This window comes from Fundulus heteroclitus, chromosome 14 (assembly GCF_011125445.2).
Source record: "Fundulus heteroclitus isolate FHET01 chromosome 14, MU-UCD_Fhet_4.1, whole genome shotgun sequence".
NCBI lineage: Eukaryota > Metazoa > Chordata > Actinopteri > Cyprinodontiformes > Fundulidae > Fundulus > Fundulus heteroclitus.
In genome coordinates this window covers 25,002,338-25,018,477 of record NC_046374.1, presented here as the reverse complement: position 1 = coordinate 25,018,477, position 16,140 = coordinate 25,002,338, and the positions used below count along the sequence as shown (strand labels likewise).

Sequence of the window (16,140 nt, the reverse complement as noted above, 5' to 3'; positions counted from 1 at the left end):
TTCAAAGATATACCCATGTATCATGATACTTTATAGAGACAGAAACATAATACAGATTTTATGTGGTGCAATGTGCTCAAAAATCTGTTAAAATGTGAAAGTACGACTTTAGTAAGTAAAGAAGCCGCTCCACTCGATGGATATTAGGAGCATTACGGTACACTGTACACCTGATAGGACCCCAGAGCTGTCTGCAAGACTGCCTGACTGTAATGTTTAAACTAGAAGTAAATTCTTGTAAGCCAGCCCTCACTTGGAGTACGAGCTAGCAGCAATAAACCAAGTTAATTCGATATAAAAGTTACATTTATTTTGGCTTTATGTTAAAAATAGGGCAGCTGTGGACGTGGAGGGACGGAGTGATGTTATGCCTAACGGTCCGAAAAATACAGTAATAGAAAAATGGAGAGAGACAGAAGCCGGCTGCTCATTTAAAACCATTTATTGGGATATTATTAGAAAGTTACATGGAAGTATATCAAGCCCCCCCCACTCCCCTGAATTTGACAAATTAAACCCTTTTTACACTGATTTATATTTAACTACATCCTTTTTATCTTCGATTGGTTACATAAGTAAAAATGTGCCTCGTTAAACCTTTTCTTTTAAGTTTTTTTTTTTTTAAGTTACTGACAGAAAACCCTCAGATAAATTCACCACCATTTAAAGAAATTAGGAAAAAAAAAAAAAAGAACTATTTGACATTTCTGGCATCTGAGCCCGTCTGCTGTTCCAAGCCTGGCTCTAGTTTAGATGCAGAACAAAGCGTTGACCTTCCCGTGTTTTGAATTTTCACTAACAAAATAAAGATAAACAGATGACAGACTTGGCCTTAAAGAACCTGTACTTGGTGTAGAAATAATATAAGCCTTATTTGAGGGGGCTGAGTGTTACAGATTTTTAAAATGGGACAGATCTAACTTACTCCAGATGCATAAACTGTAAGGAAACAACCTGTTTTCACTGCAGTGACCTGGAAGTTTACGTGAACATTGTGTTTTTTGTCATTTTTTTGTGTGTTTTAACAGTCTAAAATGTTATAAAAACAGCAAGAGAAATCTAGAAATATGTTTTTGGAAGAGTTTTAAACTTGGAAATAAAGCCGTGAATTAAAAATGAAGGGAAATCATGCTGATTTGCATTGAAAGGCATAGGCTAGTCAGAGTAAAGTTGTGTGCATCCTTAGCTAGAGTTTTATGGAAATTGATCCGTTTTTCGGTTCTTAATTATTCTGATAAGTTGTTAATATTTGCAGCATTGGTTGGTGCATGGGGGCTGGGCCAGCGGGGGGGGGGGAACCTGGGGTTTGCACAGGGAAGGTCATGCAAGAGCTGCATCTGGCTGCTGGCATTCACCTCAAAGATTTATTTATCTGCTAATGTTAAACAAAACTTGTTCCTGTTTACTGGCTCTCACAAGTCCAACCCGATGAGCCGGCAGGATTGGTCCTCTCTGTCTGGACGAATCAGCGTTTTTTTTTCTCCCTTTTAACCACCGTGGCTCTTTGAAATTTCTAGTGTCTTTTCTTCCTGTTTTAGACCACCAAAGCGTCATCTCTAGAACGGAAAAAGAGAGCCATATGTAACAATTAAACAACTATTTTCTCTGTTTGTCCGTTTAAGACAAAGCGAGCTTCAGCGTCAGTAAAAAGTCTGATTCATAAATATGTGTCCGACTCTTGGTCTGCATGAGGATAAGTTTTAAAAGCAGTGAGTGGGGAAAAGACAGTTCAGGGGAATTGAAAATATATGTCTGAAAGCAACATTTGATTTTATCTTAACTAAATATGAGGCCAATAGCATCGAGGCTCTTTAAACACTGCTGTTTTTAATCTATTTAACCAAAACTCACTCGTTTTAGTTTGTAGTGCAGCTTTTTTATGCGACTGCAGTTTGTTTCTGTTTTATTTTGTTCATGTGCATCACCTTAAATTGTCTTTTCACTGAAATGTGGCGCATAAATAAGCTTGCTTTGCCTATGATGGATGGATAGATGTTGGATGATAGATGTTGGATGGATAGATGTTGGATGGATAGATGTTGAATGATAGATGTTGGATGGATAGATGTTGGATGGATAGATGTTGAATGGATGGATGTTGGGTGATAGATGTTGGGTGATAGATGTTGGATGGTTAGATGTTGGATGGATAGATGTTGGATGGATAGATGTTGGATGATAGATGTTGGATGATAGATGTTGGATGGTCAGATGTTGGATGCTTAGATGTTGGGTGGATAGATGTTGGATGGATAGATGTTGGATGCTTAGATGTGTTAGAAGAGGGAATCTTACTTCCAGGCCGTAGCGCCTTTATGTTATCAGAGAGCATTTTTTTAAAAAGTCCTGTTCGTTCGTTCTAATCACTGTTTGGGATTTGCTTAATGTTCCAGGGTAAATATCTGAAAAACTGAAAACTATATATAAATATAAATAAATTAAATGTCTTCAGTGTAAATATGCATAAGAAATAGATTTTCTTGGTTCAGTCCCCTTAAAACATTAAAGTTGATTTGAGTGTTAGTTTTTTTTTTTTTTTTTTTTACCTATTTATAATTTGATTTTAAAAATTCTAATTTCCAGATTATGATCATATTTGATATCTACACACCGTAAAAAAAAAACTTTCCAAGAAACTCACACCTGGAGATATATATCAACAGTTGTGCTTTATAAGCGGTGGAGGTTTTTCTCCAGTCTTCTCCTGACTGATACCTTTGTACAGCGAGATGCTTCTGGTCCTGTATAACAAGTCTCCACACTTTGGCCTTAGCTGGGGGACGCATATGAGCAAATGTCAGGCAGATTCTGCTGGCAGAGCTTTGTTTCGGGGTTAATCACATTCACTACAACTGATAACAGGAGCGTACAAAATAAGACTGCACTGCAAAAACAGAAAAATTTGTGTTTTTGTCCTAGATTTGAGCAGGTAAATAAGATCATTTGCCAATGGAATGAGTATTTTGACCCCTAAAATAACATAATTAGATTTACTGTACTTGAAAGAAGATGATGGAGGTAAATTGTTCCTATTTTAAGTGCAGAAATCTTCTCCTATTGGCAGATCATCTTATTTACCTGCTCAAATCAAGGAAAAATACTCAAATTTTAAGAACATTTTACTTATTTTTAGTTCCGTTTTTGCAGTGTGGGTGCTGGAGGTGCTATAATAAGGTTTTAGTTTAAACGTCTGCACACTTAATTCATGAGGGGACTGAATTGCTTGTTTTTTCCCTTGAATTGCACAGGATGTGTGTGTTTCATTAAAGTAGAAAAGTTTTAAAACAAGTCATCATGACCTAATTTTCCTACATCACAGAAACCTGCTGTAATAACCGTCGTGTACGCTTCTGCAAGCCCCTGCATGTTGCTTTGAACATGCAGGGGCCTAAACGAATGCAGCTCGTTGAGGCCGTTCATGTCTGCCACCGTTGATATCAGGTGGTAGCAGCGTTGGTATATTTCTACCACTCACAGCTGTAGGGTTGCATGCGTCTGCCACGGTGGGCTTGAAATGTGAAAAATGTTTGGAAACCGGCCCTCCGCCGTGTTTCCTGTCTTTACAGTGTTGCATGTTATAAGTTAAATCCAGGAGTCTTATGTGCTGAATAATCTCTGCTATCTGCACTGCAACTCATTATGAAGTCACATGACTTTCTGACAAAGACATGGCAGAGAGCTGTCGGTCATTGTTCCTTCACTCTGGTGCCACCTGCTGGTTTTACACAGCAGTTGTCAAGTCAGCTTCTCCTGGTTTTTCTTTTAGTGAGCTCCTAAAAAAGCTCATCTTTAAGTTTTCTTACACATTACTAAGCTCTGGTGTTGAGGTCATCACTATAAACTCACTATGCTTGAAATGGCCATTTTCCTCTAACAGCTCAAAAGCGATTTAACTCGTTCAAAGAAAAAAAGTTGCATGATTTAAAACTATCTAATGATTTAAAATTATGTTATTTGATCTGAAAAGAAGAGAAATTATGTGTTATTGTGTTTGGATACAAACAGCTGAAATCGGTTAATTATAGGCAATGCATAAAAACACAACATGGCTAGAGATAAAATTAGACTCTTTTTTTTTTTTTTTTGATTAAGGTAACTTAGGGTTGTGAAAATGATCTGTACTTCATAAAAAACTGAATATTAACAGAGCCAAGAGGTTTTATACACTAACATTAGTGTTCCTATAAACTATTTTGGACCAAGCAGAGGATGACATGGATGTAAGCTTCAGAAAGGCTCAACATCTGAGGTAATATGAAGCCCTCCTGTGGCTGTATAGTCTGGACCCTGTAATTAGGACTGAGACAAGTTTTTATTTTGTTTCTCTGCATTAGTGGAATGTATATTAGTTGAAATAAGTCAGATGCAGTTGAAATGCAGACCTCCAGGTCTAATTCAGTGGGTTGGACAAAATTATTGGGTACAAATGTGAGGAACTAAAGCACTTTTCTAATAAAATTGCTTCATTTTTAGGGGCTCAAAAGTAATTTGAGGAATTATATTATTTTAAATAAATGCTTTTATTTCTGATACTTGGTTGAAAACCCTTTGCTGGCAGTTTCTGCCTGAAGGCTTGAACTCATGAACATCACCAGACGCTGTTTCCTCTGCCAGGTCTTTCCTGCAGCAACTCAGTGACTGCTGGTGAAGATTCTCAGTCATCCAGGTCATGGTCATTCCAAAAAAAGTAAAAAAAACATAAAAAACAAAGCAACTGGACTGGTTTTCCGTAGTTGAAGACGTTTCGCTTTCTCTCCAGGAAGCTTTCCCAATTCAAAAAGTCTGGAGTAATGTGGAGTACCAAGCTTTATACTACTGCCTAACAAGGGCCTTGTAATGGTTTAGATAACATGCAAATTCAACCGAAACAGGTCCACCCCTTAGTAATGGGCGGTCAAGTCCAGTTGCTTTGTTTTTTACTTTTTTTGGAACTCAGTTACTATTTATTTGTGGGACCTTTGGTCCAAAATGGAGTCCTTAACATGTGAAGTGCCTGCTCTGGGTTAAGATCAGGTGACTGACCTGGTCATTTAGGACTGTTCCTCTTTAAAAACAGCAAACCAGAGTCTTTAGATCAGGCATGTCCACCTCCAGTCCCCGAGAGCCGGTCTCCTGCATATTTTAGCTCTGTCCCTGTTCCAACACATCTGATTGAAATGAACGATTAACCTTCTCGGTCCGTCATCAACGTCTGCAGAGGCCTGCAGATTAAACACTCATTAGGTCCAGCTGTGTTGAACCAGGACAACACCTCAAAGATGCAGGACACCACTGCTTTAGACTCTGCCTCTTCCATAAAGGACGAGGGGACCTTCATGGAGGAGGTGACTCTGGGTTTGGGGGTCAGTCACTGCTTCAAGCGGAGGAGTTCCAGTATCCCGGTGCTTTGTTCATGATTGATGGTAGGATGGAACCAGATATGGACAGACGGATTGGGGGCTTGTTCTGCAGAAACGTGGGTGCCGTTGTGGTGAAGAAAGAGCTGAGCCAAAAAGCAAAGCTCTCTATTTACCTCTCCGTCTACGTTCTGACCCTCACTTATGGTGATGACGTCTGGATGATGACCGAAAGGACGAGATCCAGATACAAGCGGCCCGAAATGAGCTTCCTCCAGAGGATGGCTGGGCTCGGCCTTCTGTTTTCGCAGCCTAAGGATGGCTTTGTTTCACCTGCACAGAGAGCTCCTTTGACCCCATGTTGTCTCTTCACAGCAAAATCCTCCCGACGCAAGCGCCACACCTCAGATCGACTCCTTTTATCTGCTTGTTTGATAATGACATAACAAAGGAATTGCCCATAGCCTTTGTATGCTCACACAAAGGCTATGGGCAAATTACGACATAGCCTTTGTGGCCTTTTGAGGCAATTTTACAATTACTCTTTGTTTCCTTTTTAAAAAGAGGGTGACGCATGTTCAGGAGCTGAAACTCCAAAGCCCTTCATCCAATTTGAATGTGGATTCCCTCAGATGGTAGCGAAGGGTCTGTATGTTCTGTCCATGCCTAGTCAATAACTATAAATGGCATATGTTTCATTAGATGTCAGTGTCTGCATATATACAGTAAATATATCTAACAGTATATTAAGGCAACTTCTCGAACCCACTGTTTAATTTTTTTTTTTTTTGTGAAAATATGGACAAAATGAAACTATATCAGGTAAGCTATCAGGAAGCCAAAGATCAAGGTTAGATATGAACACCACGGCCAGACGTAACACGGACTCCATCTTCCTCAGATGAACGTGTCTTGGTCCATAATCCTTTGAAGATGCTGGTTTTAAGTAAGACGGTGTCGTTATCCACCGTCGATCGAATGAGTCCAGCACCGGCATGGGCTGAAAGGTCACTCAGACAGGAAGAAGCCATGAAAAGCCAGATTACAGGTCGCGAATGCAGTCAGGACAAAAAGGGGGCACCTTGGGAGCCTGAGAATGAATTTCTAAGCGTACGGTAGTAGCGGTGTAATGTTTTTTTGTGGGCGTTTTGCTGAGGGAGGCACTGGATGCGCCTCACAGAAGCATCGTGAGGAAAGAACATTATGTGGAAATGTTTTAGAAACGACATTTACCTTTGAAGTAAACGCTTGGGTACAAATGGGTCGTTCAGATGGACAATGACACAAAGACTGAAGCTAAATGAATTACAAAGTTGCATGAGGACAACACATTGCATGTTTTAGAGCGTCCATCACAAAGCCCAGATCTCACTGTCATAAAAAAACTTTCCCGCGGAGCTGAAAACGTGTGTGGCAGCGAGATGGGCTTTAATCCATCCTAAGTGACCTAAAGCAGAGATGTTTAGTCTGATTTAACGTCAGACAGCGAGGGGTTAAGGGTTCTGTGTCGTTTTGCTCAGCGTATATAAATATTTGGTTCCAGCCAGAAATAGGTTGACATCAGCATTAATCTTCCAACCCTCTCTCCTCTCTTGTCGTCTCTCTGCAGTTAGAAAGCGTCAAACTCGAGGCTTTCACGTGGAAGGCTTTCCTCCTGTTTCTCGACATGATGTGTTACCGACCCGAACTACAAAACATCTTCGCGGAATGGTATTTGCACTTCCCATTTTCTTCAAACTCATATTTTAACCAGAGGTTAAAGTCACACACACCTTGTGACACGCCTTGGTCTCTCCTCCAGCGGCGCTAAAAGCAAACCCTTTATCAACCTGGACCAGTTCATGGAGTTCATCAACGAGAAGCAGCGAGACCCCCGGCTGAACGAGGTGCTGTACCCCCCGCTGAAACGCGAGCAGGTCCGACAGATCATGGAGAAATACGAGACCAACGCCAGCCAGCTGGAGAGAGGTGGGCAGCTCGTTACAGCGGGAGGTCTTTGCCTCTGGGATTTTCTGCTTTGTTACTTATTCTAATCGATTAGCAACAGCCTTGTAAAGAAATAGTTCTGCTGACTTTAGAGGCTACATGCTAGCTTCTTTCTGCTCAGGAGAAAAAAAAAATAAAGCTAGTTAAAGCTAGTCCAAACTGATTAAGGAAAACAATCTTGATTACAAAAGCTTTGGAAAAAGTCATTATTTGGCTTTATTACACAAAACATTTAGGCATTTTCTGACATTACTAATCCCTCAAATTTGACCTGAGCTTTTTTTTCTACTAAACATTTGTCCATAGAGCTTTAAAAGATGGATCCTTTCAAAGACACAGACTTGGTTGTACTTTTTCAAACCAAAACATTATTCTACAGGTTTTCTTTGGACCTGTTTTTTTTGTTCATCTTCAGGAAATTAGCTAAGAAATCCTGTTTTTTGTCTTTCTCATCCGCCTAACTGTTAATCATTAATTAATGTTGTTGTCTACACCATACAGAACATTTTAACAAGAAAAAAAACATTTAGATTGTAAAGCGCGATCGCTTTAACAGCCGTTCAACATGTCGTCTGAAAACAGGCGGGTTTCTGATTTTATTTAGTTCAAAATGTTTTAAGTGATAAAATTAAACCTGGTCTGTCCCTGCTTTCCTCTTACAGACCAGATCAGCTTGCAGGCTTTTGGTCGATATCTCGGCGGTGACGAAAATGGCATCGTACCTCCAGAAAAACTGGACCTCATCGACGATATGAACCAGCCGCTGGCTCACTACTTTATAAACTCCTCTCACAACACGTACCTCACAGGTAATTTTCACATTTGATGGTTTATCTGAACAGGAAGAGATTCCATGCTGCGTTTTTGTCATCGGTAACGGGTTAAAAGTCTTAGCTTTAAAGCTTTGTCGACTGTATTGGCTCAGTTTTTAACATGGCTGTCTGCCTCTCTGCAGTGGGTCAGCTGACAGGTTTGTCGTCGGTGGAGATGTACAGGCAGGTGCTGCTCACCGGCTGCCGCTGCATCGAGCTGGACTGCTGGAAGGGCCGACCACCGGATGAGGAGCCCTACATCACCCACGGATACACCATGACCACTGAGATCTCATTTAAGGTGATAAACCCGGCTAAGTAGGGTCTTATTCAGCTGCCTTAACATGTGTGTTTAAATTAGTCAATTCTTTCCATTGTCGCTGGTTGTTTTTACGCAGCATGTATTACGTAGGGTTGCCCAGTTGTTGCCCAGTTGGCATATACACGGTTCACTCACTAGTTTTTTGATAGCCAAGATATATAGCTTCATTATTGAGGCGAGGGTCAGTGTAAAAAAATAAAATAAATGGCCATGTTTACCCATCCATTGTCTATAGCCGCTAAGCATAGAGACACACAGGACAAACAACCATGCATGCGCTCAGTCACACCTAGGGAAAAAAATGCTGCACGCCTCCTTTTCTTTCTGGCAAAACTGACACCGAAATTGTATTAATCAGTGGGATTCTGTGACTTTTGTGCGATCAGGAAAAGCTTTCACAAAAAAACTATAAGACCTAAAGCTATTCCTGAGATATTTTCTTAAATCAGAAAGACATAATCACAAGCTGAGCGAAAACGGTGACAATGGAGCAAAAGATGTGGCCATCAAAGCAAGTTGAAATCTTTTTTGCTTGGAAAACCTGCCTACACTCTGGCGAATGGCCATCTGCCCTCTAACATTGGCATTTTCCTGCAAACTTTGCGGCGCCTTTTATTACACATGTTGAAGAAACCGTGGCAGGTATAAGCCTACCGTCCTCACTTGTGAAGACAGGACAGATACATCTACAAACTGAAAGTTGAACTGTGTTTTCTAGGTGAATGTAAATCTGCAAAGGGTCAAAAATATTGGATTTTTCAGGATTTCTTCCTCGCCTGACTCCATTCATTCCTAATATGACTTTTGGGAAGTATAAGGCAGTATAACCAGTCAATTTAATTTTATTTATATAGCTCCAATTTACAACACATGCCATCTCAAATGGAGATGACGGATGTAGCCGCCATGCATTGCATGCGGCAGAGACCCAGGGCAATGCATTTTTTCGTCTTTCCACATTACAGTCGCTCGGTAAAATTAATCTCGGCCGCTCTGAGTTGAACAGACAGAAGGGATTGGCAAGCCTCCTATTTGCTTGGCTGCTTAGTCGGTGCGTTTTGAGCTAATTGTTTGCGAAAGAGAGGCTAAATGTCGAACATCACTGGTTACTATGGTGGTTCCTGCTTTTTTCTGAAGAGCACAGACACCAAAACTACAGTTTAAGCCTACATAGAAACTGTAATTGATATGCTATATTTTTTCTGCGCAAGGTTTACGTTGAAGATATGTTAGGTTAAAAGAAAATTTAAAGCTCCAGTATAATTGTAAAAAATCTGAGTTTCACTGTAGCATCTATTGGTATGAGAGACACACTTTAGTGAAAGCATGGGTGGTTAAATTAAACTGAAGCTATCAAGGTAGTTTAAATAGCAAACATTTCAGAATATTTCACTGGTTCACATTCTAGACTGTGTTGTTTCATTGTTCTCTAAAGACCAACATTTGGAGGTAAAAACACCCTTTTAATATTAGTGAAACAAAATACAGTTGTTCAAGTCTAAAAGATATCATGCATAAGCAATAGAGCGCCAAGGTCTTATCGGTTTTAACAATGTGCATGTAAAGTTTTCCATTTTTGTTTTTGAAAGTTTTGTGATGCACGACATTGTTCCCAAATAAGCTTTTGTACGGGTTTTTAACTCTCTCACACTTTGAGATGGGTAGTAAATTGAAAAGTTTATCCAAAACGAGAAAAAGATTTTAGCAAATTTGTAATAAGTGAGACTTATTTGTGTGGTTATTTGTCAAGTTCAGTAAAATTCTTCACGGTTTGAGTTAGCATAAAGAGCACCATGCCTCCTCATTTCAGTCTGAGCAATTAAATATAATGTGTAAATATAGCAATCACCAGATATATTTATTGCTGATTTTAGTCCCACATTTGTTTTTCATAAGTATTTTATGATTTGAGATGTCAAACAATAACTATTATGTTCCATTTTTAAATGTCCTCTTTCTGTCCCTTTCTGCAGGAGGTGCTTGAAGCGATAGCAGAGAGTGCGTTCAAGACTTCCCAATATCCTCTAATCCTGTCTTTTGAAAACCACGTTGACTCGTAAGTCCAGTTTTTCACACCAATGCTGACCTCCACTATTAAACTCTACCAGTTTGACATTTGGTTCGTGTTTGAACTTCACTGTAAAGTGGTCACTGATGCTGGAAGGCACTTAGGGTTCCAGTTTGTAACAGATTTATGTCATTTCAGAGCCAAACAGCAGGCCAAAATGGCGGAGTACTGCAGGACCATCTTTGGAGATGCCTTGCTCATTGATCCACTGGAGAAATATCCGGTAAGACTCAAGTCCGTGTTCGCCGTTCCAGAGCGTCTGATTTAATCAGATCCATTTTGGTACTGGGATCTGCTCTTAATACATGATTCACTGCCTCTACAGTCACCGCACAGTTCTTTAAACGAAGCTTAACCTGATCCATGAGCCAAAAACAGGGTAGGAAGAGGGAGGTGGAATGGGTCATTTTGAAAATATTCTAGATAAGAAACAGGGAATTACAGGGATTAATTTGAAATTATATAATTTATAAACAAGAATATTAACATTTTCTTTTGACGATGGCAGAAATCGCTAGGACAAATAGAACTGAGAGCATTAACAGATCGATTTACAAGTAGTACTTATAACTTTTGATCTTACACACAAAGTTGTGTAAACATACACAATAACTGTCTTTGAACATTAGTTTTAGCATTTCATTATAATAAAGCTGCAGTAAGTAGTGTTTGATGCACATTTAGGGTTTATCAATAACACATATGCTCAGTGTAATTGCATGAAATGGGGTTGTTTAAGTCAAGATTAAGCTAGAAAGCATTTTCTCCAACTATATTTAAAATCCTGTTAAGGGCGAAAGGTTAATATTTTAACTTTTTTTTTTTTTTTTGCCATTGATTTCAGGTTATAAATTCCTGAAATAGTCCAAACCCAACTCAAAACAAAGATTATGAGTTTTTTAAAGACAAATTGGGGATACAGGGGATTTTGAAAATGGTGGGAAATCACAGTTAATGAAAAAATAATTACAGAGATTGGGATAAATACTTCTCAATTTTACACTGCCTGACCAAAATAAATAAATAAATAAATAGTGACCCAAAAAACAAAAGGTTACAATCTAATATTTTGTTGGAGCACCTTTAGCTTTGATTACGGCCCGCATTCACTTTGGCATTGTGCCGATAAGCTTCTGCAATGTCACAAGATTTATTTCCACCCAGTGTTGCATTAGTTTTTCACCAAGATCTCACATTGATGATTGTAGAGTCCGCCTGCTGCACAAAGCTTTCTCCAGCACATCCCAGGTATTCTCACTGGGGTTTAAGGTCTGGACTCTATGGAGGCCAACCCATGTGTGAAAATGCCGTCTCAAGCTCCCTGAAACACTCTCTCACAGTTTCAATTAAATTCAATTCAATTTCATTTATATAGCGCCAATTCATGAAACATGTCATCTCGAGGCACTTTACTAGGCATGATGGGTAAACCCTTTACCTGCCTCTCTTACCCTGATGCGCCCATCATGCTGGAGCGGGGTAAACCTTCCAGCCTTTAATCATGCGTTGGACAGTTCTTTGGGAGTTTCTGCATTCTCCTAGATGTTCTCTCTGCTTGATGCACGCCAGTGATTTTTACCTTTCTGAAACAGACTGGCATCTTTTCCACGATCACAGGGTGTGTCGTTCAACAAGGTTGTTTAAGAAATGATAAGCAACTCTTTGCACCAGTTGGGTTTAAATAACTTGTTGCCAGCTGAAACATAATCGCCCGTGCAGTAATTATCAAATAGGAGGCTGGTACCTATTTGATAAGTTAAATCCAGGTGCCGACTTTATTTTTTTTGGCAGGTCACTGTATTTTACAAGCTGAACCAGAAATTTTACCAGATGGATACAGCCTGTGCTTCTAGGAGATTCATAAAATACAGCTCTGTCAGTGTTGCAACATTTACAGGAAAAACACTAATGTAGGTTTTACAGCAACAAAACGAATAACGTTAACCTCAGTTTTAAAACTCTTGGGTTGGTTTTGTGGAATTTAAGATGGTATATCTGAGCTTATTAACCAGTCTTTTGCTAATTGTTAATCTAGTATTGATGCTCAAACGTCACCATTTATCATCTTTATGGTCCCTCGTTAGACTAGTGCCAGTCAGCTGGCATAATGTACCCACTCTAAGATCAGAAATCTTGTGTACAGATTCAACGCGTCTGGAGGACTCAAAAAAATTAAATGATTCTTGTTTTAATTATGCATCAAAAAAGCAACATCCTATACACTTCTTGTTATTGGAGACACTTGAGAATGTGCCTACGTGGATTATAGTGTTTAGAGTTTTTTTTTATTCTGAATTTTTTGTTGTTGTTGCTGTTGTTTTTGTCTTTGTTTTAAATGGACCAAAAGTGTCTGAAATAAAGATTGATTGATTGATTGGTTGATTTATGACTTTTAGCTCGTCAAAGGTCAACAGCTTCCCTCACCGCAAGATCTGCTGGGAAAGATCCTCATCAAAAACAAGAAGAAGCGTCTTCACCCCGTTGAGAATAGTAGCATACGCCGCAAAGAGCCTGGGGGCCAGTCGTCGCTTCCCTCTGGTAGGAGTGTCTCGTGCCGTGGGAGTTTTCTGGAAAGCCTCAGTTGACATTTGTCAAGCAGACAGCCTTAAAGAGGACGTGCCATAAAAGTTCATTGCTAAAGTAGCTGGCCGTTCAGGGATTGGTGCGGCCAAAATGGAAAGTTGGGTGGAAGGAAAAAGTGTGGCAAAATAGATGAACAAGCATCAGGGGCTAAATGGACAGAAAATGTGGCATTCTTTGTGTTAATTCAATTCAGTTAAAGAAATATGCTATTAATCTCAGAGGGAAATGTAATTTTACGACTTTTAAATCAGATGTCAGAAAGTTCTCATCTGAGCAAAGAGAAAAAGGACTGAATCTTTGCCCTGCTTTCTGTGCAGATTCGCCTCTCGCGGACAGAGAGGGACAGCAACTTCTGTCCAACGGCGATCAAAAGCTGCCGGCCAAAGACATGGGGCGTCGTAAGTCCCTCGGTAGATACAAACAGAACTGAATGGATTTGATGGGTGTACGTGTACCATTTCTGGATGTACTTATCTTGTTCTGGCAGGTGAAGGAGAGAGTGAGGAGGAAGAGGAGGATGAACCCGTGCAGGAGATTAAAAAGCCTGCTTCTGATGAGGTAAGGGGCGTCAGAGGGTGCTGATGGGTCCTCTGATGGGCTCCTGGAGGGGCTTTCTGATGGATTACCGCCATCTTCCTCCTGCAGGGTACGGCCAGCAGTGAGGCCGTCGCTACTGAGGAGATGTCCACTCTTGTCAACTACATCGAACCTGTTAAATTCAAAGGCTTTGACGCTGCATCTTGTGAGTTTGTGTTTGCAGACGATGATGGAAACGGTGGCAGAAACGTGGCTTTCTGCACTTTTTCTGTTAACTCTACACACAGAGTGACTGACATAATGTCTCTCGTTGTTCTGTCTCTAAAATTCATCCTGGCTAACTTCCCTTTTTACCGTTCCTTTTTATCAGACAAGAAGAAGTACTTTGAGATGTCTTCATTTGTGGAAACCAAAGGCCTGGAAGCCCTGAAAAACGCCCCCATTGACTTTGTTGAGTATCCTTGAAAGCTTGAAAGAGAGTTTGTGTGCTAGTCTTTCTGCTACTATTTCTCAGATTCAATACAGAGGTTTATAAAATGGACATATTGGCACTACATCACATCCCTATCCCATTTAGCCACCAGTAAATTAGACTTAGACAACTTTATTTGTCATTTTGTATGCACAGACTGCGTACAGAACGAAATTTCGTTTGCATACAGCTTAAAAAAATCACAGTGAGTTGCAGTAAATTACAGGATTGGGTGCACCAGTGATTTATAGTAAACAATTGAAATGTAAACAATGTAAACAATGCAGGTGAAATAGACAGTGTGCGATTCACAGTGCAAAGGTGAGTATTATTTAAACCGTGTAAGAAATAGAGATATAGAGATAGAAGAAATAGAGATAGAATCTAAACATTTAAACTATTGGTTTCAGGATCAGTATTTTGGACTCCGAGCTTAAAGAAAGCTGCTGTGTAAAACGAAAGTTACGTATGTAACTACGGTTCTATGAATCCTGGATGACCGCCAGAGGCGGTGCTGAAAGCACTGAATGTTCCCTTCGGGCATGCGCAGTTCGAGTAATTATACCAACAGAGTCACACCTGTGACGCCGGATGACCACTCGGAGGCTATATAGCCTGCTGTCATCCTTGGCTCTGTTCCTACAGAATCTTCTCGCAGAAGCAAGGATTCTGAGTGACAGAGAAGCTCTGGCGGTCATCCAGGATTCATAGAACCGTAGTTACATACGTAACTTTCGTTCTATTTCATCCCTCCTGACCGCCAGAGGCGGTGCTGAAAGCACTGAATGACTAATGCCAACTATGTCACAAGGAATCCTGAGCACATACCTCACTGAGAGGGCCCAGCAGGACCTTGTAAAAGGACCTGACCCAGTGGATGAGGGACAGTCACATTGACGTTGTAGAACCTCGTGAAGGTGGTCGGGGAAGCCCATGATGCAGCAGCACATATTGCTTCCAGAGGGACCCCTCTCAAAGCCGCCCAGGAAGCAGAGAGGCTCCTGGTGGAATGTGCCCTCACCCTGACTGGCAGGGAGCGGTGACCTACAGCGTAGGCGTGGCAGATGGCGCTCACTATCCAATGAGACAGACGCTGCTTGGAAAGAGGGTAGCCTAACCTCGGACCCCCATAACACAGAAAAAGCTGGTCTGAGCGTCTTAGACTTGCGGTGGCCGAAATATATGCTTCCAATGCCCTTACTGGGCACAATAACTCAGACCCCTCGGTTGCACCTGACTGGGGCTGAAACCGAGCCAACTGCAATGGCTCGTTACGGTGAAAAGGAGACAACACCTTAGGCACAAATGCAGTATTAGGCCACAGGGTAACACCGGAGTCATCTGGAGCCCACCTGATACATGTAGGGCTGACAGAGAGAGCATGTAACTCACTGACTCTCTTAGCCGACACGATAGCCAACAGAAAGGCGGTCTTGCAAGAAAGCCACTTGAGGTCCGCTTGTGCCAAAGGCTCGAATGGAGGATGGCACAGGGCCGCAAGAACCAATGGTAGGTCCCAATCGGGCACTCGTGGAGCCGGCAGCAGGCGTAACCTACGAGCACCGCGCAGAAAAAGAGAGACCAGATCATGGCGCCCTACTGTACGGTCGTCGACAGGTAGGTGACGACATGAAATTGCCGCAACATACACCTTAAGGGTCGAAGGAGAGCGGCCCTTATCAAGGAGAGACTGGAGGAACTCCAGAATTGTGGGCACCGAGCAGGTAACCGGATTCTCATTGTGGGCAGAGCACCACTGAGAAAAAAGACGCCATCTGTTGTCATACTGCAGCCTAGTGGAGGGCGCCCTAGCACTCAAAATGGTGTGTCTGACAGGTTCTGAACACCCAGTCAGCCTCCCAGGGGCCAGGCCCACAGCTGGAGACGTTGAGGGTTGGGGTGCCATATCTGTCCCCCCAACTGAGACAGCAGGTCCCTCCTTGTTGGAAGACGCCATGGAGTACTGAGACACAGACTCCGAAGCAGCGGGAACCACGGGCGTGCTGGCCAGAACGTAGCTACCA

The 16,140-nt window shown here is 41.3% G+C and overlaps 1 protein-coding gene across 3 annotated transcripts in view; it reads left to right on the top strand.

The window, feature by feature from the left end:
- The window catches only part of plcb3 (phospholipase C, beta 3 (phosphatidylinositol-specific)), a 118,822-nt gene that overhangs the window by 79,147 nt on the left and 23,535 nt on the right, over positions 1-16,140 (top strand). For 2 of the 3 annotated variants that reach the window (XM_036146607.1, XM_036146606.1), the window contains exons 8-18: positions 6,946-7,046; positions 7,138-7,304; positions 7,985-8,131; positions 8,278-8,435; positions 10,430-10,512; positions 10,663-10,747; positions 12,921-13,062; positions 13,425-13,517; positions 13,595-13,665; positions 13,753-13,849; positions 14,015-14,099. In XM_036146607.1, coding sequence (XP_036002500.1) covers positions 6,946-7,046; positions 7,138-7,304; positions 7,985-8,131; positions 8,278-8,435; positions 10,430-10,512; positions 10,663-10,747; positions 12,921-13,062; positions 13,425-13,517; positions 13,595-13,665; positions 13,753-13,849; positions 14,015-14,099 — 1,229 coding nt within the window. The remainder of the gene's footprint in view (positions 1-6,945; positions 7,047-7,137; positions 7,305-7,984; positions 8,132-8,277; positions 8,436-10,429; positions 10,513-10,662; positions 10,748-12,920; positions 13,063-13,424; positions 13,518-13,594; positions 13,666-13,752; positions 13,850-14,014; positions 14,100-16,140) is intronic. The other variant, XM_036146608.1, reaches the window with a different exon arrangement.